Below are 26,358 nucleotides of genomic sequence, written 5' to 3'. Positions count from 1 at the left end.
TTGTTATTTCAAACACATTTCAGAATGAGCTTGTCATGTTCTACAAAAACATTGGAATCGGAGTAAATCTATAGATCAGTTTGAAGAAAATTGCTGTGTTTATCACGGTGACTCTTCCTAGCTCTACACATGATATATCCTTTCATTTTAAATAAATTGTTGAATGTCTTTTGGTAGAGCTTTATAATTTTCTATATAGGGTTTTGCATATTTTGTATTACTTTTTTCCTTGTTATTTATGACTTTTATAGATGAGGTCTGTTTATAAATCTATTTCTAATCTGCTGCTATAAATGAGATCGTGTTATTTAATATGTTTTATCTCTTTTGCAGGTGTATAGAAATGAAGTTGATTTTTTATATTGTTATTATAGCCATTCATCTTGCTAAACTTTCATTACCTTTAAGCAAACTTTTAATTTTAGAAGAATTTTATTTATAGAAAAGTAAATAAAGAGACAGTATGGAGAGTTCCTGTATACTCTTCACCATGATATGTTTATCAAAACTAAGAAAACAACATTGGTATATGACTATTAACTAAACTTCTGACTTTATATAGACATCTGAGTCTTCCCACTGTTGTCCTTTTTCTGTTCTAGGATCCAATTCCAAATACCACAATGCATTTAAGTTGTCATGTCTCTTTTGTGTCTTCTGGTCTATGATAGTTTCTTAGTCTCCTTGTTTTTTTATGACCTTAACAGTTTTGAGATATACTATAGAATGTCCCTCAATTTATCCCATAATTAGATTGGGGTTGGTCTTGGAAAGAATACCACAGAGTTGAAGTGTCATTTCCATCACATCATATCAGGAGTATGTGATATCCCTATGACATCCCTGATGATGTTGACTTTCACCACATAGTTAAGGTAGTGTTTGCCAGATTTCTCCACTATAAAGTTGCTATTTTTTTCCCTTTTCACTCTCTTTTCTTTGAAAGAAATTAGCTCACCATCAAGAAGGGAATAAATTAAGCTCCACCTCTGGAAGAGTGTGTAATTACATATAGTATCTGAAATTCTTCTGTAAGAAGATTTATTTCTTCTCCTTTATTTGTTTGCTCATTTATTTATTCAGTTGCTTGCTTATATCAGTATGAACTGATATATATTTGTTTAATAATTTGAGTTATAAATCCAATACTGTTATTTGTCCTGTGGCTCAGATTGTTCCAGCTTTAGCCACTGGAGGCTCTTTTAGTTTGGTTTCTGTGTCCCTTTGACATGGCCCCCATCCTTTTGTTTTTAAGTACTTCCTTATTTGCCAGCTCTACAAAATACTTTCTACTTATCTTTTATCTTCCTGCCCCAACCCCAGAATTGACCATTTCTCAAAGAGCCCTGCTTCCTTTTGAGATGTCTATATATTCTTTTGTGTTTTCTATGTTGACTGCCATATCAGCTATTACTAATGACAGTTTTGTTTTTTCCTTTCCAATCTTCATACTTTTATTTTTTTTGTGTTACTAAGATGCCCAGGACTGCCAGTACAATGGCAAATAGAAAATATGGCCATGGGCTTCCTTGACTTGTTGGATATTTTAGAGGAAACACCACTAACTTTTCCATAGTAAGAATGATATTTGCTGTAGATTCCTACAGGTTTTATCAGATTAAACAAATTCCATACTGTTCATCTATGATAAGAAGTTTTTGTTATTGTTTTTAAATCATGAAAGGGTATTGTATTCTTTATTCAATACATTTTCTGTTTCTTAGGATGATTATATTTTTTCCCTCCAATAATCTGATGATGTGATAAATGGCATTTATAGATTTTCTGCGTGTTAGACTACATTTGCATTTCTGGTGTAAATACAACTTGGTCATGATCTTTTCCTTTTTATATGATACTAGATTCAGTTTGTTAATATTTTGTTTAGGATTTCTGTATCTGTGTTTATGAGTTAAATCAGCCTTTGATTTTCCTTTCTCAGGCTGTTTTTATTTGCTTTCGGCATCAAATCCTGCTTGCATCATAGAACGAGTCAGTGTTCCCTCATTTACAATATTCTGGAAGATGTTGTTGGAATGATCTGTTTGGTAGAATTCTCCTGTGAAACCACCTTGGTCTAGTGTTTTCATTTTTAATATTAAGTGAATATTAAACTTTAAATATTTTCAAAATTTTTAATTAAAAACTTGAAATTTGCTTCCTTAACATGTTTATTTTATATCAAGTTTTATGCTTGAAATGGCTACACACAAACCCTGATCAAGACTTTTTAATGAAGTGTTCTTCAAATTCTTAACAGTCACCATCAATAAAAATCTTTTTTTGTACAGTTAAGTGGTAAAGTATTTAAAACCAACTTTTAAGTTGTTTAAAAATGTTTAACAAGTGAAATGATATCTAACAGCTTTTGTTTCACTGACAAATATATTTTTAAAAATTTCTTGTGATAATGTGATTAGATTTCAAATCCAATTGAACTCTTTTGTATTAACTGTTTCAAAATAATGATGAAGTTCTTATTTGCAGAACATGCATCATTGTTAGAACCATCACCCTGCAGCTAGCTTGGACACCATTAAAAAGGCTCATCAGCTGCAAACGGATAGAAGTATCTGATATCGTGAAGACAGTTTCAGGGCTTCTCCTTGGAGCTACATTCTCCAGAAGCCCCTGCTTGGCCTCCTTGCACCCAGCCCCACCCCATCCAGTCACAACTTGGGTCGTGTGTGGTATTTCTTGCCAACTGGAACACAGACTTCTCCAGCAGCTCCACAGGCCCCTTGTCCTCAGTGAGCAGAAGACTACAGAAGCTGGCTACTGAAGAGGCTATCCAAGTCTTAGAGCTCCTCATTGGCCCTGCCAATGAGGCTGCCCATAGAGAGCAGTGGCTTGCCTAGGGTCTCTACTGCCTTAGGTCCTATGTGGACACTCCAGGTCTAAGGGGATTAATATTTTTTCACCTACCTGTCATCCACTTATCAACTGGGAAATTTTGTCTCCTGTTGTTTTTTGTTCTTGTGTTAGTTTTTTAGTTGGAAGAGTTTTATCTATTGCTTCAATTCCTTTAGTAGTTAGAGGACTAGTCAGGATTTCTTTTTCATCTTGAATCAATTCTGCTAAGTTATAGTTTTCTGGGAATTGGTCCATTTTGTCTGCCTTCTCAAGTTTATTGGCATAAAGTTTCCTTATTTTTTTATTACTTGCTGTATACAATCTGTAGTTATGTCTCCTTTTTCATTGCTAATATTGGTAATTTGTGCCTTCTCACTTTTTTTCTTGATCAATCTCACCAGAGGTTTGTCTATTTTATTAGTCTTTTCAAAGAACCAGCTTTTGGCTTTGCTGCTCCTCTCTATTTTGTCTTTGTTTTCTATTTCTTTAATTTCTGCTCTTATCTTTTTTGATCTCCTTCCTTCCACATTTTTTGGATTTATTTTGTTGTTATTTTTCTAATTCCTTAAAATTGACACTGAGCTTATTAATTTTCAGCCTTTCTTGTTTTCTTATTTGCACATTTAAGGACATAACTTTCCCTCTAACTACTGCTTTTCTACAAGTTCAGACATGTCATATTTTGTTACTGTTTGGTTCCAAGTACTTCAGCATTTCCATCATGGTTACTTCTTTGACTTGCAAGTTATATAGAAGTGTGTTTTTAAATATTTGGAGATTTTAAAATTTATCTCTGTGTTATTGAAGTCTGTCTTAATTGCATTATAGTCAGAGGATGTGATCTGTGTGATTAAAAACTGATATTGAGACGTTTTATGGCTTAGTAGTGATCAATATTTTTGAATGTTTCCTATGTGCTTTATAAGAATGTATGTTCTCTAATTGTTGAATACAGAGTTCTATATAAGTCTGTTATCAAATTTGTTCATTGTATTGTTCACATTTTCTATATATAAACTGAATTTTTAGTCATAATATACCAATAATTGTAAGGTGTATTAATATGCAGTTATGATGGTGATTTGTTTATTTCTCCTTGTAGTTCTTTTTTTTTCTTTATTTTTGGGAGTATTTTATTAGGAATATTCAAATTAAGAATTGTTTTATATTCCTGGTAAGCATGTAATGACCATCTCTATTCCTGATAATGCATTCTTCCTGTCTGTTTTATCTCACATTAATATAGCAACACAATTTTTTCTTCTTGTTAGGATTTGTGTGTTATATAATTTTCCATCCTTTTACTCTTCAACGTTTTCATGCCTTTATACTGTAATTATATCTCTTGGGAATAGCATATAGCTGGACCTTTTAAAAAGTCTAATCTAATGATCTCTTTTTTAATGATGACTTTAGTCTGTTTACATTTATTGTGATATATTTTGACTTGTTTCTACCACCATACTTTTTAACCTCTATTTCCTAATACCACCTTTTTGATGCTTCATTTTTCTTTTTTTTTTTTTTTTTTGCCTGCTTTTTTAGTTTTGAAATTTGTTTGTTCGTTTTTTGATTAATTTTTTCCTCCCTACTCTTTGGAATTTGCCTATTTTTTCCCCATTCTTTCTGTGGTTATCCTTGAAATTTTACCATGCATGTTTAACTTACAAGGTTTAAAGTTGAACAGTATTTTAACCTCCCTCTTGAAGAATTCAGGAACCTTTGAAGCCTTCAACTCTAGTCATTCCTGTCTTAACTACATGTTATTTTTTTGAGTATGTTTGTTTGTTCCTTTTTCTCCCCTAACCTCACTAATATAACATCATTAGTATATTTTACATAAATAGTATTTGTTCGGATTTACATGCTTACATTCTTGCATCTCAGACATCATTCTGGGATCATTTTCCTTCATTATGATTACAGTGTTTAACTGCTCTTACAGTACATGTCTGTTGGTGTTAACTTCTCCTAGTCTTTATTATATGTGAATTTATTTATTCTCATTCTTAAAAGATAGTTTGTTATAGGTAATATTAGAAGTCCAATATTTGTCTAATTGCTATTTTTTCTCTTTTCTTGGGGGGTGGATATTCAGGGGATTCTGCAGTTTCATTCTATCAGTGTTTACATATGTATTTCTTTTTTATTATTATACTTTGGAGATGTTCTTCATACCTCTGCGTTTATGTTTTTCATAATTTCTGGGAAATTCTCAGCCATTGTCTCTTCAAATATTGCTTATCTTCCATTCTTTCTATATGTTCTTTCTCGGAATTCAGTTGATCATATTTTGGACCTCCTCATTCTATCTTCCATATCTCATAATGTTTCATTGATATTTTCCATTGTCTTGTCTTCCTGAACTTCATTCTAGGCAATTTTTTCAGCTATGTCTTTCAGCTTATTGATTCTCTCTTCAACTCTGTCTGATCTGCTGTTTAATCTGTCCACTGAGTTTTTTATTTCAATAATTATATTTTTCACTTATACAAACTTCATATATTTCACTTTCTAATCTTCCCAGTCATCCCTAATAGTCTTTTGTTGCTTGCTTATCTTTGTGATTGCGTTTATTATTTCTTTAAACATTTTATACAATTATTATTCAACCAGTAATCATTGTTTGTCTAAGTATGGCATTAGAAATATTGTTCACATCCAACTACATAGTACAGTTCGATTACATATCCTCTGTTGTATGCCTTTTTGTTTTCTTAGTAACTGGGTTTTTTTTTTCTTTTGCCTGGTGTTCTAATACCATTACTAGTTCTTCTGTGAAATTCTTTTTAAAGTTCATATCAGATCATGTCCCTCCTTTGCTCAAAATTCTCCCATAGCTCCCTGCTCCCTTAGAATAAAAGCCAAAGCCCTTACCATGGCCCAAAAGTCTTTACACAACCTGGTCCCAAAAGCCTTTACACAACCTGGTCCCCATCACCTCTCTGATCTTCCACTCTCTCCATCACTCACTGTTCTCCAACCACATTGTGTTTCTTAAGCATGTCAGGTATCCCCCCCACCCTCAACTTCAGAGCCTTTGTACTTGCTAGTCTCACATCTAGAATACTCTTCTTCCCAGATAATCTGATGACTTACCTACCCACGTCCAGTATGTTCAAATGTCACCTCCCTAGAGAAGCATTCCCTGACTGACATATCTAAAATAGCCCCATTCACCAGCACTTTCTATCCCCTTATCCTTCTCTATGTTATATTTTTCTACAAATCACTGATGACCACCTGATATATTATATTTATTTACTGTGATCAGTGTTTGTCTCTCCACAATAGACTGTAAGCTTCACAAAGCAAGGACTCTTGTTTTGTCCATACTTGTCTCTCTAGTGCTAAGAACAGTGCATAGTCATGTTTAATAGACATTCAATAAATATTTTTGGAATAAACTGAGTGAATTAATGAATGAATTAATGTGGAGGATAGAGGGAGAAATGCATTGAGAACTCAGCTAGGCATGAAGGCCTTTCATGCCATGCAAAGGAGCTTGAGTGTCATTGCAGAAGGATAGAGGCTGTAAAAAAGCAGTGAGGATAGCTTCTGGATTCTTTTGAGAAGCAGGTTCAGAGTTGATAGGGTAGTAACAAAACCCCATCTTTGTGACTGGCTCTATACCCTGGGCTCTTGAAGGTGAACCAGCCTCTTTCTCAAACAGCCCTCAAACTGCTCTGTTGTCCTGCCTGCCTGTTTACTTGGTGAAAACCAAAGCCCCTGCTCTCATTAGGCCTTTTGGTCCCAGCTAAGATCCTCCTTTCTCCAGCCTGTGAGAAACTGTTTCTTGGTCCCCAGGCCAAGCAGATCACTGCCTAATGGGGTGGACTTTTTCTCTAGTACTTGGGTTGGGGGTGGTGGTACAGCAGCTGGTATAAAGCCTGGAACATAGTAAGTGCTGTCATAATGGTGGATACTTCAGGGAGGTAAGTTTCAGTTCAGAAAGTTTTTTTTCCATTGTAAAGGCTACAACAAGTTGTGAGGTTTTAATCCTGGCTTTTCCCCTAACCTCCTTGTGGGCCAGCATGGCTCCAGTGTTTCTGTCTACCCATGACTGTTTAGATACTAATTCTGTTTAATGTGTGGCCTACTCCCCTGGCTTTTTGGAACCCACTGATTTCATCAGAATGCTGTCAATACACACAGGTCCCTGTGGCATGCCCCTAGAGACACCCTCTCTGGGCCAACATCAGCTCATTAATCATTGTCACACTGGTTTTAACCAGCCAACTAGTTATAAGTTCACTGCAGCAAAGTTGACAGGACACCTAGTACATATCAGGCCTCCTGTCCCGCACTGAGGATACAGAGATGAACAGGTGTATTCTCAGACACAGAACCATCAACTCAGGGCAGTGGTCAATGCAGTAATAGTGATGATGCAAGAGACTGTGAAAGCCCCTATCGAACACACAACCCAGCTCAGGGTACCAAGGAAGGTTTCTTGAAAGAGGTGGTATGTGAACTGACTCTAAAAAAGATGAGTAGGAATCTTCTAGATGACTAGCAAGAGGAGAGGAAGGCGGTCCAGGCAAAAGGTACAGCCTGGGCAAAGGCCCAAAGATGGGAAACTGTGCTGTACACCAACCTAATTGCATTCACTGTTCACCTTTTTTTCTATGAGATCATTCTAGGAGACCAAAATTCTGACATGAGGAGTTTGTGACCTCCTCTGACATGCTAATCTGTTAACTCCAGAAAAGTAATGAAAAGTTGGTTGGACACGACTGTCCTCAGACTTGTCCATACCAGCTTCCAACATTCCTGTATTCCTTAAATAGATGATAGTGTTTATATTACCTACTTCCTTTGTACCTCCCCTGGGGTTGGGGTCATTCCCACTGTCCTGGAGGTTATGGAGTCTCCCTCAACAACTTGTATAGAGATCTCGTGGAGAGCAGTTTTTCTGACTCCTGATACCATCCATGGCATAAAGATCGTTCATCTTTCAGGGAATGGACAGGGCCTGCCTGCCTGTCTTGTTCTTGGACATTAGGGTTAACCTCCTTAGGATTAATTCATACCTCTAATAATCTAGGACAAGTTGGTTATAGTCTAGCAAGCCCAGTTTCAATGTATGGAGCCCCCATATCTTGGTTGTGTGACCTTAGCCATGTCACCTGTCCTCTCTTTAAGTGTCAGTTTACTCATCAGTAAAATGAATTGAATACCCACCTTGAATAGTTGTGGGTGTTAAAGCATATGTGAGCTACTTGGCACCTGACCACCATTTACTGAACACCAGTATTTAAAGGAGAATGGCCTAGTGGTTAAGAACATGAGCTGAAGATCCAGACCAACCTGGGTTTGGATTATAGCTCAACTACTTACAAACATTGGGACCTTGGTCAAGTTTCCTAACCTTTTTAAAAGCCTTAATAAAATGATGTTACTGCACCTACCTCAGAGTATGTTCTTGTAGCAGGGTATATATGCGAGGTGGGAGCCTTCACAAGCCTTGGACCCCTCCCCAGCCTTCCCTCTCAAGAGACTCCCCCCCACCCCAGGGGACCTACCTTTAGCTTTCCTCTCTCTCTAAGGCTAACAAAGAGGACTGAGCTGGCCCCTCAGAGCCATAGGGCTACCTTGTTATAGGAGCTTTCTAATATTAATTGGCTTTTGCATTTCTGGAATGAACCCAACATTTTCATCTTATGTTAAATCTTTTTTTACTCATCCTAGATTTGTTTTGATAATAAATTCTTTAGGATTTTTGCACCTTTGGTCATCTACCATATTTTTCTGGTCAAAGTTATTAGAGGGCTCATCCAGTAAATAAATTAGTTGGTCCAGTTCATCTAAGTTCTCAAATTAATTGTCTCCTCTTATTGTGTAGTTTCTGCTTTATCTTTTATGTTGTTCATATTCTTTATTTGTGCTTTTTCTCTCTTTCTTGATTAGTCCCTCCAGAGATTTTCTAGTGGTTAGTCTAGAAAAGTTACCATAAATGTTCAATGTAAAGTCTAAACAGTATCATAATCCCCCACCCCAAACAATACAAGGATTTTATCAAATACTAATGTCTCCCAATTTACATGTTATGTTTGTCTACTATTTTAGTTCTTTCTTTCCTAAGGAAGATACTAACATGTATACTGGATGGCCAATAACAATATTATTTTGTGCAGTCAGTGTTTAAATAATTATTTACTGTTTTATTTGCTCACCCTCCTTCTTAAACCTCAGACCTCCTTTTTGGGGATAAGTTTCCTTCTTGAAATACATACTTTAGATCCTTTAGTGCTGATCTCTTAACAGGAATCTGTCTGAATCTGTGTTTATCTGTAAATGCCTTTATTATATTTTATTCTCCTTGAAAGATAGGTTTTGCTGGGTCCCCAATTCTGAATTATCTCTTTTTCTCTTAACACTTATAAAATATTATGGCACTGTCTTCTGGTTTCCACTGTTGCTGTTGAGAAGTCTGTTGTCAGTTTGCCTTTTTTTTTCAGGTGTTCTTTTTCTCTGGCTGTTTTTGAAGATCCTTCTTTGATTGTTGCCTAACTCTAAGGGCTTTTCATCGTTGTTGTTCTTTGAATGTTTCTTTATATAGCTTCTTGATCTTGCTTCAGGAATGCAGTATTTTTTTCTTGTCACTCTGAGGACATTAAATTATAATGTCTTTAAAAAAAAGTGTTATTTTCCTTGCATAGTTTTTGTTTCTAAGTATGTGTATTTGGGTATCAGTGAGAAACTTACTGGCTACTAGATGTGGCCAGAGGCATCACAGATACCAAAGACATAACATATTCTGAATACTTAGAGTTTATATGTTATTGAGGGAGGGGCTCCATTACTGTACAAGCATACATCAGTGTCACAGTTGTCACTTGATAGCATGGTAGTGCTGTGTACTCTGAAGCCAGACTGCCTGGGTTCAAATCCTAGATCTGCCATTTCATAGCTGGACAAGTCATTTAACCTCTGTATTCTTTAGTTTTATCTTCTATAAAAATGTGGATACTAATAGTACTTACTTCACAGAGTTATTGAGAGTATTAAATGAGTAAATATATCTAATGTGTTTAGACTAGAGACTGGCAGGTAGTAAGCACTCTTAGAAACGAAAATCATTCTCAAAAAACACAAATTTGGGAATTTAGAGGAGTTATTTGGGTACTTTAGGCTGTGGGATATCAAATTCATTAGGCAGTCAGAATGGTTTAGGATTCTTCAATGGGAAAACAGGAAGCAGGGTTTAAGGGTAAACCCCTCTGAGAGGTGACCCACATTGGCTGTTTCCTCATTGGACCAGAACAATACCAAATGGGGGAGCACTGATAGAGAGGATTAATCTAGGGTAAGTAAGTAAGTGTTAGTTGCTCAGTCGTGTCTGACTCTTTGCGACCCCATAGTCTATAGCCCGCCAGATTCCTCAGTCCATGGAATTCTCCAGGCAAGAATATTGGAGTAGGTTGCCATTCTGTTCTCCGGGGGATCTTTCTGACCTAGGTATCTAGCCCGGGTCTCCTGTATTGCAGGCAGCTTCCTTACTGTTTGAGCCACCAGAGGAGGCAATCTAGGGTAAGGGATTTCCTAAGCATTTAATAATTCTCTTTTGGAACTAAGCTGTCAGATACTGAGAGGCTTTTTAAAGGGTGTGATGGCTCTTCAGGTTGAGGACATGAGTCTGTTGGAAAGCAAGTTTACTGTCAGGAGTTGATTCACACTCTCAGAGGTAGGACTGACCACATCAGAAATGCCTTCTGTCTTTGTTCTAAATTCTTTTGGGCCCCCTCTGAGTTTAGGGAAATTCCCAGCCTTAGTAACTATCTCAGACACAATCTAGAGGATATGAACAGGAGGAGTGAGTCATACTGAAGTTAAGTGCTTGGTGGGGAGGCATATTTGAGGAAAGTGTCAAAAGTGAAAGTTCAAGAAATGCAAAAAATTGTAAACAAGATTTTTTCTAATCAAATCCAACAATATATTTTGAAAGATAACCAAGTGGAATTTATCTCAGGAATGCAGGGCTGACTTAACATTAGAAAATCAGTCATTGCAATTCACCATGTTAACAACCCCCCTCCAAACCCTGTATGATTATTGCAATAAATGCAGAAAAACATTTGACAACATCCAATATCAATTCCTGATTTAAAAAGAAAACCACTGGCAAACTAGGAATGTAAGGGAACCTCTCAATCTGACATGGAGCATTTACAAAAAATCCATAGCTGACACTACGTTTAGTGGTGAAAGACTGAAAGTTTTACCCTCCAACATCAGAGACAACACAGGGATATCTGGTTTCATCATTTCTGTTCAGCATTGTGCTGGAGGTTCTTGCCAGTGCAATCAGATAAGAAAAGGAGAGAGAGAAGAAAAGGCAAGATGTTCAGATGGGAAAGGAGGAAGTTAAACTATATTTTTATAGTTATATAAAACTATATTTTTTATAGAAGATCTGACTATCTGTGTAGAAAATCCAATTGAATCTACCAAACAACAACAAACTACTAGAACTAATAATTCCCCAAGTTGCAAGATATAAGATCAATATACACAAAACAATTGTAAATACCAACTGTATATAGCCATGAACAATTGGACATAGAAATTTTTTTAAATTTCAGCATAATAACATCTAAAAATATGAATTAGGAGTATATCTGACAGAAAGACCTGTACACCTATATTGCTGAAAGAAGACCAAATTAAATGGAAAGATACACCTTGTTCATGGGTCAGAAAACTAAGAATTGTTAAGATGTCCGTTCTTCCCAAACCAATTTGTACATTCAACATAATCCCTATAAAAAGTCTCAGCAGGCTTTTTTTTTTTTTGCAGAATTGGACAAGGTAATCTTAAAATTCATATGGAGGGACTTCCCTGGTGGTCCATGATTAAGACTTTCCACTGCAGGGGGCACAGATTTGACCCTGGTCAGGGAACTAAGATCTTGCATGCCATGCAGCCAATAAAATTTAAAAAAATTTTTTTAATTAAATTCATATAGAAATATAAAGGCACTGCAGAACCTGAAACAGAGTACAGAAGCTTTGGTTAGGGTCCAGCCTTCCTACAGGATCAGTGCTGTCGATAGAGCCACCATAGGAAAAACAGTAGAGGGGCCTCCACAGGATACAAACAAGCAGTTTGCTGAAGTAGAAAACTGAAAAAACTATCAGGCATAAGAAAATAGTGCAAATGCATTGGTTATCATAAAAAAAGTACAAAATGAAATTATGAGATTTCACTTTAGATCTCATAGATGGCCAAATTTTATAAAGCTCAATCATGCCAACTGTGGTGCTAGAGAAGACTCTTGAGAGTCCCTTGGACAGCAAGAAGATCAAACCAGTTAATGCTAAAGGAAATCAACCCTAAATATTCATTGGAAGGACTGATGCTGAAGCTGAAGCTCCAATATTTTGGCCACCTGATGTGAAGAACTGATTCGCTGGAAAAGACCCTGATGCTGGGAAAGATTGAGGGCGAGAGGAGAAGGGGGCAACAGAGGATAAGGTGGTTGGATGGCATCACTGACTCAATGGACATGAGTTTGAGCAAACTCAGGGAGATAGTGAAGGACAGGGAAGTCTGGCACACTGCAGTCCATGGGGTCGCATAGTCAGACACAACTTGGTGACTGAACAACCATCATACTATGTCCTGTAATAGGGATGTGAGGTTAAGGACCCTCATGCACGTCTAGTGATAGAAGGGACTTGGGCAGCCATCCCAGAGATGAATGTGGCAATACATAATCCAGTCAATATCCTCATGTACCACCTGAAGAAATTCTCACACAGATCCATAACAGGTCAGGTAGGAGAATGTTTGTTATAGTGTGATTTGCAACAGTGGGGAGTTGGGGTCGTTCTGGGTGTCACCAGGTGATACATTCCATAGTTGGCCTTTCAGCAGTTAGATCAGTGAGTTAGACATACACAGAGCAATACTGGTGATCTTCTACACATAGCACTGGATGAAAAATAATAAGCCGTAAAACAAAACACTATTCTCATAAGTTAAAATGCATGCACGTGTATACCAAATATACATCTTGCTGCTGCTGCTAAGTCACTTCAGTCGTGTCCGACTCTGTGCGACCCCATAGACGGCAGCTGACCAGGCTCTGCCGTCCCTGGGATTCTCCAGGCAAGAACACTGGAGTGGGTTGCCATTTCCTTCTCCAATGTATGAAAGTGAAAAGTGAAAGTGAAGTCACTCAGTCGTGTCCGACCCTTAGCGACCCCACGGACTTCAGCCCACCAGGCTCCTCCATCCATGGGATTTTCTAGGCAATAGTACTGGAGTGGCTTGCCATTGCCTTCTCCAAATATACATCTTAAAAGAACCCAAAAGGGTATATGTATGTTGTATGTGTTAGTCACTCAGTCGTGTCCAATTCTTTGTGACCCCAGGGACCGTGCCCTGCTAGGCTCCTCTATCCTTAGAATTCTCCAGGCAAGAATACTGGAGTGAGTTTCCATTCCCTTCTCCAGGGGATCTTCCCAACCCCAGGATCGAACCTGGGTCTCCTGCATTGCAAGCAGATTCTTATCATCTGAGCCACCAGGGAAGCCCCTTAAAAGGATATAAGTTAAACACATTCAAAGAGATGCCTGTGAGGCAGGATTTGGCATGGAACGGGAGTGTGGATTATAGGGAATAAACAAAACAAGAAAGGGAGAAAGGAAAAAATAAACAGAAAGCATGTATTCCTTTGTCTTAGCTTACCTACTCTCTGTGGTATTCATCCTTTAGCATCTGCTCTTCACTAAGGAGGAAACAGCCCCACCTGTCCTCTGTTAACCTGGGGACAGAATACCTAGGGGAACCTGACTCAGAGTATCTGTACTTTATTTCTGTTAATTTGACCACATGTTGCTGAAGCTCCTGCACATCCTCCCTCCAAGCACTGCACAGCCTAAATCAGATGTGGACATACATCCCACCGAACAAAAGTTATCTGCTCTCTTCTACCTGCTGGGAAGTGGGGCAGGTCATGGGGAGATGAGAAGTAGAAAAGTTAGAGGGGCCCACTTCCTGTCAAAACATACTATTACCAGACAACTAATTTTTCTGGTGCCCTGACTGTGGTGACATGTGTATTTCCCTGGACTCACATGTGACCTTACCCTCTGACCTTCCCAGACTTAGCTGTCATAAACTCTTAGGGAAGCTGAAGCCAGACTATGACCAAGAGACTGTTCAGCTTACCCGCTTTTGAGCATCTTCACCCAACAGTAACTTCAGTAACCAACTAGGTGTGTGCTGGCCACAACCATTTTCTAAACAAAACAATATATTGTCTAGGGCAAAACTTTCAAGGAAAGCAAGAGAATGAGAACATAAAGGTCAAGATAATGGTTTTCTTGGGGGAAGGAAGATACAAAGCGGCTTCTAAAATACTGTAAAGTTCCAGCTCTGAATCTTGGATATTTTATTACTCTTCCTTAAACTGTACAATGGCTTCCCTGGTGGCTCAGTGGTAAAGGATACACCTGCCAGTGCAGGAGACTCAGGTTTGATCCCTGAGTTAGGAAGATCACCTGGAAGAGGAAATGGCAACCCACTCCAGTAGTCTTACCTGGAAAATCTTATGGACAGAGGAGCCTGGCAGACTATAGTCAATGGGGTCGCAAAGAGTCGGACATGACTTAGCAACACAACAAACAGTACAAATAAGTTTTAGAAACTTTTCTCTATGTTGAATGCAGTTAAAAATTTTTAAGAAGCACAATTTTCAACCCCAATAACATTTACACCTGACAGAACACATAGAATCAAAGAGAATCACAATAAACAAATTAGAATATCTGCCTCCATAGGGTTGGAAATGTAAATGGAGAATGAAGAGAAAATGGGATTCCTGAATAAATAAATAAAAAGACATCCAGTCTAGTGGTCAAAGATAATGACAGTTTCCTTTACCTTCTGCCCCTGAATATTGAATATGATAAAGCAGCTGGGCTTTACAAATTTCTTCAAAATCAACAGGTGTGAAGTCAAGTCACATGAAGATTATTATAATAAAGGGTTGCTATAGAAGGTTTCCCAAGGCAGAAGATTTTGAAGGCCCCTCTGAGTGGTCATCTCTCCAAGGTTTGATTTGTGGACTCCTGCCCAGTGTTCCTGAAGGATTCCAATGCAACCATTGGTGCATTAGCCTAACTAAAAAAACCAGTGGAGAAAGCAAGAGATTAAAGTCATGTTCTTGTAAGAGCAAAAGAGGGAAAAGAAATTGCCTCTATAGTTTTAAAAATGAGAAACAAAACCTGGCAGTTGGGAAAATGAGTGCTTGGTAAACCTCAGCCATCCTCAGCCTGGAGAAGAATCATGAGGGTAACACCGAGTCTACTCAGCTCACTCCTGGCCACAATATCTCATTTTGGCTCCCAATCCTAGCATCCCCATCTCCACTGATGGGCAAATCTGCATTTCCCCCTCAATATTAAGGCCACCTGTTCCACCTAATCTCCCCATGCTCAGTTTGCTCGTTAAACTTGTTGTTTACTGGAATTGAAATTGAGATAAAGCCAATTATCCCTAATCTTATGAAATGGCTCCCTATTACTGTTATGTGCCTTCCTGCCTTAACCCGTGTGTCTACTAACATATCAAGACTAGAAATAGTCCTTGCAGACTTCTCTAGTGGTACGGTAGATGAGAATCCACCTGCCAATGCAGGGGACACAAGTTCAATCCCTGGTCTGGGAAAATTCCACATGCGGGGGAGCAACTAAGCCCGTGAGCTGCGACTACTGAGCCTGCCAACCACAACTAGAGAGTGTGCGCACCACAACAAAAGGTCTTGCATGCTGCAACTAAGACTCAGTGTGGTCAAGTAAATATATTTTTGTAAAAATTACACACCTTTCTGTCCCAAAGAGCCTGTCATCAATGTTCTCCTCAAACATGGCATCTTATTTTTCTTTTGAACTTTTTATTTTGTATTGGGATATAGCCAATTAACAATGTTGTGGTAGATTCAGGTGAACAGCGAAGGGACTCAGCCATAGATATACATGTATCCATTCTCCCCAAGCCCACCCCCACCAATCCAGGCTCATGGCATCTTTTTTAAAATTATAGTTGATTTACAGTGTTGTGTTAATTTCTGCTGTACAGCAAAGTGATTCAGATACATATATGTATGTTGTTGTTCAGTCACCAGGTGTGTCCAACTCCTCAAGACCCCATGGACTGCAGCACACTAGGCTTCCCTGTCCCTCACCCTCACCATCCCCTGGAGTTTGCCCAAGTTCATGTCCATTGAATCAGTGATGCTATCCAACTATATCATCCATATATATATATATATATATATATATATATATATATACCTTTTTTTAAAAATACCATTATGGTTTATCATAGGATAATGAGTATAGTTCCCTGTGCTGTACAGTAGGACCTTTTTATTATCCACTCAAACATGGCATCTTAATACCAATTCAGAATCTATGCAATAGCCTTGTCCTCCTGGTAAGAAAGGCAATTTATTCCTAAGAGCCAACAGGTCTGCCACCACGTTCTGAACCCACACCACTTTAATGAATATGTCACCCCTTTCATCTCAGAGTTCTGAACCCACCTCATTTTCTCCATGAGTCTATCTCAGACTCATTTGAGATTGATCTGAGCATCTCTTTGTTTCTCTTGTTTCAGGACACTCCAGTTCCCCAAAACTGCCTTCACCCACCATCAACAACTAATAACTTAGACTGTCCCTTCCCAGGCCCAGCATCTGTAAAGAAATTAGACTGTTCTGTTAGTCCTCAATATGCCTCAGTGTCATCTGAGAGCAGGAAATCAACTCATCAGACCCAATGTACCTTCTACTTTCCTGAAATGAAATCTGCTACTAATGGAACCCACCTACACAGTTCTTAAAAATCAATATAATGCACTAACTTTAACATGAAAGGAATATATCAAATGATTTTCTGCATCAATTGAACTAATCTTATGTTTAATTCAATTGATACAGAAAAATCTAAAGGCTTTTGTCCTTTAGACCATTTATATGGTAATGTTTGATGTTCCTGGGGTAAACTCTACCTGGTAATAATCTATATTTTTTAATACACTGTTAATGTCTGTTAGCTAACATTTTATTGGGGATTTTCATTTCATAAATGAAACAGCCCTAGAATTTTCTTTTCATGGATTCTTACCTGGTTTTTCAATCTAGGTTGCACTAAGCTCAAAAAATTAAATGGATAAGTTTCACTCTTTTGTTATTATGCATAAGATCAGAAACTTGAAAGTTTGCTACAATTCACCTACAAAATCAAGTAGTGTTTTGAAGGAGGAGAGTTCATTGACTACCACTGGTTTCCTTAATACTCATTGGCCTATTTAAGACCTCACTTTTGTGTCTATTTTAACATGTTATATTTTTCTTGGGATGTATCCTTTTCATCCAGGTTTTCAAATTCATTGGAATATCATTCATCATTCTTCTTTTAAAAGAATTTCATTCTACATCTTGTTTTTGTAATTTTCTTCCCCCACTCCCTTTTTTTTTATTACTCTTTGTCAGAGGTTTGTCTCTCTTATGAATCTTTTCAAAGACATTATCTGTTTTTCTCTATGGCATTTATTTCTGCCTTACCATTGTTTCTTTCTTATTTCTTTGAATTCAGTAATACAAACTGTGGCATTAGCACAAAAATGGAAAATTAGACCAATAGAATAGCATAAATGCAGACCTGTGGATATAAAGGAACTTAGCGTATAACAGATCAATGGAGAAAGGACAGTTGCTTTGTTGAAGGTGTTTAAAAACCTGACTCATGACTTGGAGAAAAATAAAAACAGACCCCTACCTCATACCACATACAAAAAAAATGGAGGAAACAGTAACCCACTCCGGTATTCTTGCCTGGAGAATCCCATGGACGGAGAAGCCTGATAGGCTACAGTCCACGGGGTCGCAAAGAGTCCGACACGACTGAGCGACAGAACGGAACAGAACGGAACGGAGATAGAGGGCCTAAATGTGAAAGATAAAACTCTAATGTTAATAAGAGGAATTATAGGAGGATATCTTTGTGACCTAGGGGCTTGGGATGACTTATTAGATAAAAGTGCAAGACTATAATTCATATGGTAAAGAGTTGATTGATTTGATTACATCAAATTAAAGGATTTGTGCTTGATGAAAGATACTATGGAAAAAGGTAAAAGATAGTCTACAGATTGGGAGAAGATATTTGCAATGTCTAAATCAACAAAGGATTTAATATCTAGAACATCCAAGGACTTCCTGTGAATCAACAAAAAAAACACCACCACCAGTTGGGCAAAGCACAGAATAGACAGTTTACCGAAGAAGAAATTTGAAAAGCCAAGGGTGTATATGACGAGGTATTCAAGATAATTGGAAATCTGAGAAGTTAACATAACAGTGAGATCTGACTTTACATTTATGAGACTGACAAAATTAGAAAATAGGATATTGCCCAGTGCTGATGAAGCTGTAAGGACCTACAAACCCACCTGCATGGCTGCTGGGAGTGTAGACGTGGGCAGCCATTCTGAAGGGCTGTCTGGCAGTACCTTGCCAAATGAAATATGCATTTAACAGTGAACCATATGCTGATTTTTGATGGAATTTATTCTGAGTTATCTTCTACTTTTAGAAAAATATGAAAATGTAATAATGGTATCATATAATTAAGTCAAAGTGGGCTGATTATAGGCCTTTGCCACTTTAAAGGGCTTCCCAGGTGGTGCTAGTGGTAAAGAACCCACCTGCCAAGAGACAGAAGAGACACGGGTTCGATCCCTGGTTTGGGAAGATCCCCTGGAGGAGGAAATGGCAACCCACTCTAGTATTCTTGCCTGGAGAATCCCATGGACAGAGGAGCTTGACGGGCTACAGTTCATGGGGTCACCAATAGTCGGACGCGACTGAAGCAACTTAGCATGCATGCCACTTAAAAACACTGTTATTCAAAATATGTTCATTATGTGAGTATAATATTTATTTTGAATATTTAGAATTTTTAGAATTTTTGTTATCAAATTAACCAGAAATTAGTATTTAATTTACCATATGTAGATTTTTAATTGTTCGTGAAGTTCATTTTAAGTATTCTTAATGCATCCTAATATTAAGTATCAGTTTTGAGAACCTTACATATAAATAGATTTAATTTATAAAAAAATATTTGTTTCCAAATCTGTATTAGGGTTCTCTAGAGAAACAAAAGCAATAGACCTAAGGAATTAGGTCACACAGTTATGGAGGCTGACAAGCCCCAAGATCTGTAGAGTGAGTGGGCAAGCAGGAAGAGCCAGTGTTTCATTTTAAATCGAAAAGCAGGAAAAAGCTTGATGTTCCAGTTCAAAGACAGTCAGGCATAAAGAATTCTCCCTTATTCTGGGGAATGTCTAAATTTTTGTTCTATTCAGGCTTTCAACAGATTGGATGGGGCCCACACACATTGGGAAGGGCAGTCTGCTTTACTCAATTTACCAATTCACATGTTAATCTCATCCCAAAGGACCCTCACAGGAACACCCAGGATAATGTTTGGCCAAATAGCTGGTAGTCTGTGACCCAGTCAAGTTGACACATAGAATTAATCGTCACAAGTTTACTCCCTGTCAACTTGACACTCATAGGCATCTCCTTAAATTATACTTAATTTCCAAATGAAGATAATACAAAGGTTATCCTTCTACTTAACATGATACAGCTGTCCTGTGTACAGAAAAAATGAATTAACCCCTTCCCCAGAAGAGGAGGTGAAGTCCTTGTATGATGTCTCCTCTTCTCTTTGACATCCCATGACTTAAATATTATGATTTGCTACATGAATAACTACATACCAGGAACCAGGGGAAATGTTAATTTGCTCTAACAATGAAACCACATTAATACAGCAGCTACAACCCAAGGTACCACCTGGTTAAGTTTGCAAGGAAATGGCAGCCCACTCCAGTATTCTTGCCTGGAGAATTCCATGGATGGAGGAGACTGGCAGGCTACAGTCCATAGTATCACAAAGAGTCAGACACAACTGAGCGACTACCACTCACTCAAGCTTGCAACAATCTGCTGTCATTCTCCAAGATCCGTCTGTCTTCTTCACAGGCCAAATAGGAAAGCTGATGGGAATCACTACCCCTGCATCTTTTAAAGCCTTGATGGTGACACTAATCTCTGCAATCCCTCAGGAATTCAGTACTGCATTTAGTTTACTATTTTCCCAGGTAGAGGCAGTTCTAGTGGCTTCCTCTTGGCATTTCCCACCAGCATCGCCCTCACTTCACAGGTCAGAGAAACAACGTAGAGATTCTGCCAGCTGCTGAGTAGATCTCCTGCAAGTATGCATTCTGTGACTGGGGAAAGAACCATAAGATGGGTTTGTGAACCCATGCGGCTCACCCAGATCTGTGAGACAGATCTGAGCTAAAACTACATCGATCCCCTGACCTCCATAAGCCCATACTCTGACTGGTGGGCCACAGTGATCTCCTAGAAATAATGTCCGTTCAGAGTCAGTGCCCAGAGATCTGATTATTCCCTGTTACTCAATTCACAGTTACCCTAGTAAAAGGTCTAGGTCCTTTTGTGGAGACTGAGAGAAAGATTAACAGTATGAACTGTTGTCAGTGTTCCTGTAGGAGACCTGGCCTCACCATTCCAACTTTCAGGATCCTATTCCTTACCAATCAGTTCTCTCTCACTTTAACAGGGGACACCTTGTAAGACCAGGAGTTCAACTTGTGTTTAAATTCAACCAGCTGCAGGATGAGAATCTGGGTTTGATTTTCAGCAAACTCAGTCCTGGAACTACAGGAGATAAGGACCTCCAGGGCACACCTAGAAGCTGTCAGGTCATTTATGTGCCTCTTGTGCTGGGATTTCAAATTCTTGAGCTCGTTCTTTACTTTCCCCACTTTGTAGATCAACCTTAGAAGCAACCAGACAATCTCATTATATTCATTAATTTAAGAAAAATGTTCAAAAATGTATAGATCCTTGCCTCTTATGAGTAGTTGATTAGGAGTATCCACTGGTAATGGTTTGTGTATCTCTGTGAGCAGTTCATGCCATGGAATATCAGTGCTCTCTTTACTACTGGGATAGTCAGTGTGTGTTTTAGTCACTCAATCGTGTCCAACTCTTTGCAGCCCCATGGACTGTAGCCCACCAGGCTCCTCTGTCCATGGGATTCTCCAGGCAAGAATACTGGAGTGCGTTGCCATTTCCTTCTCCAGGGGATCTTTCTGATCAAAGGATTGAACCCCAGTCTCCCTCATTGCAGGAAGATTCTTTACCATCTGAGACACCAGGGAAGTAGCCACCAGTTTCAAAACGCTAATCGGATTATAAAGCCAATTCAAGAAACCCCAGAACCAATTCAGAAACTCATTCTTAAAATTCTGTTCCTTTAGACTGCTTTCATTATCGAAATCAGGATTAGGGCTCTGCAGAGAAACAGAAGCAATAGGATGTGTATATATAGATAAAGAGATTTTTTTTTTTTTAAGAAAGAATTGGCTCATAATACTATGGAGGCTAACAAGCCCCAAGATCTGCAGGGTGAATTGGCAAGTGGGAGACTCAAGAGAATCAATGGTGTAGTTCCAGCCCAAATGCCAACTGACCCAGGAAGAGCCATTGTTTCATTTGAGTCTAAAGGCAGGAAAAAGCTGCTGTCCCAGTTAGAAGGTAGTTATGCAGGAAGGATTTGTTTTTACCTGGGCGGGGAGGGTCAGCCTTTTTGTTCTATTCAGGCCTTCTACAGATTGGGTAAGGCCCACTCAATCAGAGAGTGCAATCTGCTTTTTTCAGTCTGCTAATTTAAATGTTAATCTCATCCCAAAACACTCTCACATACACACCTGGAACAATGTACAAATATCTAGGCACCCTATGGCCCAGTAAGATTTACACAAAATTAACCATCACAAGGTAATACTCTGGAGGTCCAGTGATTTAGAACTGGGCACTTACACTGCTGAGGGGAATTAAGATCCTGCAAGCCATGCAGCACAGCCAAAAATAAATAGACGAATAAAATTAACCATCACAATATCATAATGGACTTTTGGGGTAAAGATGCAGTGTCATCATATCTCCAAAACCAGCTCCACATCCATGAATGGTGTTTACATCATGACTGTTAGTCGTTCAGTCATGTCCAACTCTTTGTGACCTAGTGGATTGTAGCCCACCAGGCTCCTCTGTCCTTGGAATTTTCCAGGCAAGAATATTGGAGTGGATTGCCATTTCCTTCTCCAGGGGATCTTCCTGATCCAGGGATCAAACCCGGGTCTCCTGCATTGTAGGCAGATTCTTAACCACTGAGCCACCAGGGAAGACTTACATCATGAGGATCATCTCAAATTTGGATTTGAATGTCCAACAAGCCCTCATTCCTCAGCTTAAATGTCTGATTTGTATACAAAGTGTTTGAAAGAAGCAACAATACCAAACAGATGATTCTGTGTTAAACTATTCCAACAAATATTTCATGAATTACTTTTTATTTTGGAGCAATCACAAAGACAAGTTGCATGAACAGTACAGAGAATTTTTTTCCTGAACCATTTGAGAGCAAGTTGCAGACCTAGTGCCCCATCACTTCTGAATATTTCAATGTGCTTTTCTACAAGCAAGGATATTTTCCTACATAACCACAATTCACCCATCAATTTCATGAAATTAATGTCGATCCATCACTATCACCTAATTCTCAGATCCCATCCAGATTTTACCAGTTATCTTAATAAAATAGCCTATAATTTATAGCAAAAGGACTCAATCCAGGATCATGCATTGCATTTTTATGAACATTTTGAAACAAGTCTGTGTAGTGAGTGAGGCCATGGTGACAGGAAGATGTCCTGAAAACCTGAGATTTAAGTAATACATTGTTTTATATATTGTTTTATACAGAGGAGCCTTCATCTGTAAGAGTTTACCTTTTGATCTGATTTCCATGGGAAATGGTACTATCAGTATGGTGAAATGAAATATAAGGTACTAACCTCTCTCCTGTTTTCAACTTTGTATAAATACAAGGGCTCAGAACATTCTTCTCTGTTGTTTCATAAGTGTGTGAGCTGAGTCAGAGGAAGAATATTTTCAAAAGTTTGTGAGCCACAATAAAAACTGAAAGTTTTTTTCCATTGTCAATTCATACCTGACAGATTTGTGGAAAGATTAGATGAATTTTTTGGTCCCTGAATATAATTTATAGAAATTTGTAAGGATCATGTGAAAAGAGGTTAATATGAACTGACAGAGTTTGGGGGATTCAAAGCAAAAACTCTGGAAAGTTTTTGGAGCTTTGGAAAAGTGAGGTTAAAAGTTATTCCCTTGGTAATGTTGCTGTTATAATTTGAGTCATAAAGACAAAAATTTTAATGTGAATAACTTCAGGGAAAGAATCATCATTTAAAAACCATTAAAATGTTTGACTGGATTTAAATGATTTTAAGAATGAAATAGAAATTCTGGCTAATGGTGAGAAAAACTCATCAATTTTTCCTTTCCATTTACCACTGTCTACTTGAGAAAAAAATTCTCATTAATAGCCACAAGCAAGATTTTGAAGAGATTATGAGTAAAAAGTCCTGATCAGGAATTGTGTGTAGCCATTTCCAGCATAAAACCTTACGTAAAATGTTAACTCCAAAAAAGATGATCGAATGTGTCATTAAAATGTGAAAATAGTTTATTTCCATATTTATACAAATGAAAAATTTACTATTTCCTCTAATACTGTATAGTTTATTTTTGTCATAACTACATAAAATAAATAGAGGGACTTCCCTGGTGGTCCAGAGGTTAAGACCCAGCGTTTCTGCTGCACAGAGGTCGGGGGAGGAACCGATTTGATCCCTTCTATCTCTGATCGGGGAACTAAGACCACACATGACGTGAAACCAAAGTAGCACATGTTTTCACCAAGCCCTCTTCCCACCCCTTTCTCCGCACCCCCATACCTCCTCTGAATCGGAGCCACAGCCAAGGTGATGTTTCCTCTGAGCTCCAGTCTTGCTCCAGCTCTAGGAGCCCAAGCACCAGGACTGAGAACATCTAATGAGAATAATGGCAGCTAAAAAAGGTCCGTCTAGTCAAGGCTATGATTTTTCCAGTGGTCATGTATGGATGTGAGAGTTGGACTGTGAAGAAAGCTGAGCGCCGAAGAATTGATGCTTTTGAACTGTGTGGTGCTGGAGAAGACTCTTGAGGGTCCCTTGACCTGCAAGGAGATCCAACCAGTCCATTCTAAAGGAGATCAGTCCTGGGTGTTCATTGGAAGGACTGATGCTAAAGCTGAAACTCCAATACTTTGGCCACCTCATGTGAAGAGTTGACTCACTGGAAAAGACCCTGATGCTGGGAGGGATTGGGGGCAGGAGGAGAAGAGGACAACAGAGGATGAGATGGCTGGATGGCATCACCGACTTGATGGACATGAGTTTGAGTGAACTCCAGCAGTTGGTGATGGACAGGGAGGCCTGGCGAGCAGTGATTCATGGGGTTGCAAAGAGTCAGACATGACTGAGTTACTGAACTGAACTGAACAGTTACTAACAGTTACTGAGGACTTGATTTATGCTGGACACTAAATACAGGAAAAAAAGTGAAAGTGAACGTCATTCAGTCGTGTCTTACTCTTTGTGGCCCGCCAACTTCCTCTGCCCATGGAATTCTCCAGGCAAGAATGCTGGAGTGGGTAGCCATTCCCTTCTCCAGGGGATCTTCCCAACCAAGAGATGGAACATCAGTCTCCTGCATTGCAGGCAGATTCTTTACTGAGCCATCAGGGAAGCCACACTAAATACATAATCTTATTTAATTATCTAACTACTAAATACATAATCTTTTTAGTTCTCACAATAACCCTCTGTGGTAGGTATTATTATTCTACTGTTCTCCTTCATTAGAAAGATATGGGATCTAGACTATAAGAGATTAAGTTATTTGCCAAAATTTACACAGCCAGTAATCCATGGAGGCAGGATTTGCACCCAGGCAGTTCAGTAGCCTCTGGGTGGGTGGTTCCTCTCCTCTGAGTATCCAATGTACCTGCTCTTTCTGGGCCCCTTTCTGCTCCCTGCATGTAGGGTAAGGGAGTTAGAGAACGTCAGGTTTGGAAAAAGAATGAGACTGGTACTTTACAGGAACAGATCACCTTTAATGAGGCGAGAAGGGGTAGCAGTCAGATTAGTGAGCTAACCTAAGAAAAGAGTAAGTATATATAGGCATATATGTGGAAATCTACTGTCTTAAGTGGGCCTGATCTCCAAGGTTGTTTGGAATAGTTATCTCTTAAATGGCTGGGGCAAGGAATTCTAGAGATCAGCCAGAGGCTGGGACCAGCTGGGAGCTGGGCATGATCAACCTTAATGTCAAGTTTTTTCTTCGGGTGAGAGAGTTCTTTGTTTTGCATAGAATGGTGGGGATGACCTAGAGGGGAGTTTTAACTCCAGGCTATTTTGAGCTGTGTATTTCTCCTTCACTGCTGGGCCTCAGCTTTTCATCTGCAGTGGTTAGTTGTATAGAGGGGTCGATGTCAGGGCTATCCCAGGTCAAGCTACAGGCTGAACAGATGACCACACAGTAGGACAGGCCCAGTTGGGGCCACTGAGGTCTACAGTTAGGGGGAATCAGGAAGTAATGGAGGCACCAGCCCCTGATCAAGCCTGTCGCTAAGCCCCAGTCTGGGGGAAAGGCCTGGACTTTTATCTCCACTCCAGTCTGGACCTGATCATGAGGCAACACAGTGTATGCCAACATCCAGAGGACAGAGATATGCTAGCAAGGAGGTCTTTAGAAGAGAATGAAGCAGGAGAAGGGCAGGAAAGGGCTCAATCCCTGTGGCAGGTCCTGGCAGTAGTTGAGGGGATGAAATGGCCAGAGAGGAGGCTAGCCCTCAAGGCATCTCCAGAGCTTGAGTCCCTCTAGCCAGCTGCAACTCCCAGCCCCTTTGGACTATGCGCTTTTGCTCAAAGCAGACCTCCAAATCCCATCTAGCTCTGTCTTCCACATTTTGTCACTATCATGGTTTCAGACCACCCCTTACCTCTCCCAAGTCTCTTCGTCCAACCTGCAAGGTCTAAATCCAATCCTGCCCCCTCCAGAAAAACTTCTAGGGTCCTGATGAATTGATGATTTCTTTTGCTAGTCACGATTCTCAGGGAATCAAGCTAATATTTAATGTCGCTAAGGGTCGGACACGACTGAGCGACTTCACTTTCACTTTTCACTTTCACACATTGGAGAAGGAAATGGCAACCCACTCCAGTGTTCTTGCCTGGAGAATCCCAGGGATAGGGGAGCCTGGTGGGCTTCCGTCTATGGGGTCACACAGAGTCGGACACGACTGAAGTGACTTAGCAGCAGCAGCAGCAGCAGCAGACTTTTGTTTGTCCTGGTAAAATTTATTGTTGTGTGTGCATGTATTTGTAATATATCTAAGGGTGTTATGTTGTATATTTCATTGTTTCCTGTTTACACAGCAATATGTGCTTTTAATTTTTTAAACTTTTTGTTTTATAATTTCAGA

The 26,358-nt window shown here is 39.0% G+C and overlaps 1 protein-coding gene across 2 annotated transcripts in view; it reads left to right on the top strand.

The window, feature by feature from the left end:
* Positions 1–26,358, top strand: part of KANTR (KANTR integral membrane protein) — a 68,896-nt gene that overhangs the window by 19,586 nt on the left and 22,952 nt on the right. The window contains exon 3 of one of the 2 annotated variants that reach the window (XM_088834025.1): positions 2,488–16,055. The exons of the other annotated variant lie outside the window; for it this stretch is intronic. Within the exon in view, the coding sequence (XP_088690151.1) occupies positions 3,184–3,414 (231 nt within the window). The 5' untranslated portion in view covers positions 2,488–3,183 and the 3' untranslated portion in view covers positions 3,415–16,055. Of the gene's footprint in view, positions 1–2,487; positions 16,056–26,358 lie in introns of those variants that run through there. 2 annotated transcript variants of the gene reach the window in all.

This window comes from Moschus berezovskii, chromosome X (genome assembly GCF_049115385.1).
Source record: "Moschus berezovskii isolate FMDL1 chromosome X, NW_MosBer_1.0, whole genome shotgun sequence".
NCBI lineage: Eukaryota > Metazoa > Chordata > Mammalia > Artiodactyla > Moschidae > Moschus > Moschus berezovskii.
Note: the sequence above shows the minus strand (reverse complement) of the source record. Positions and strands in the feature narration are given on the sequence as shown.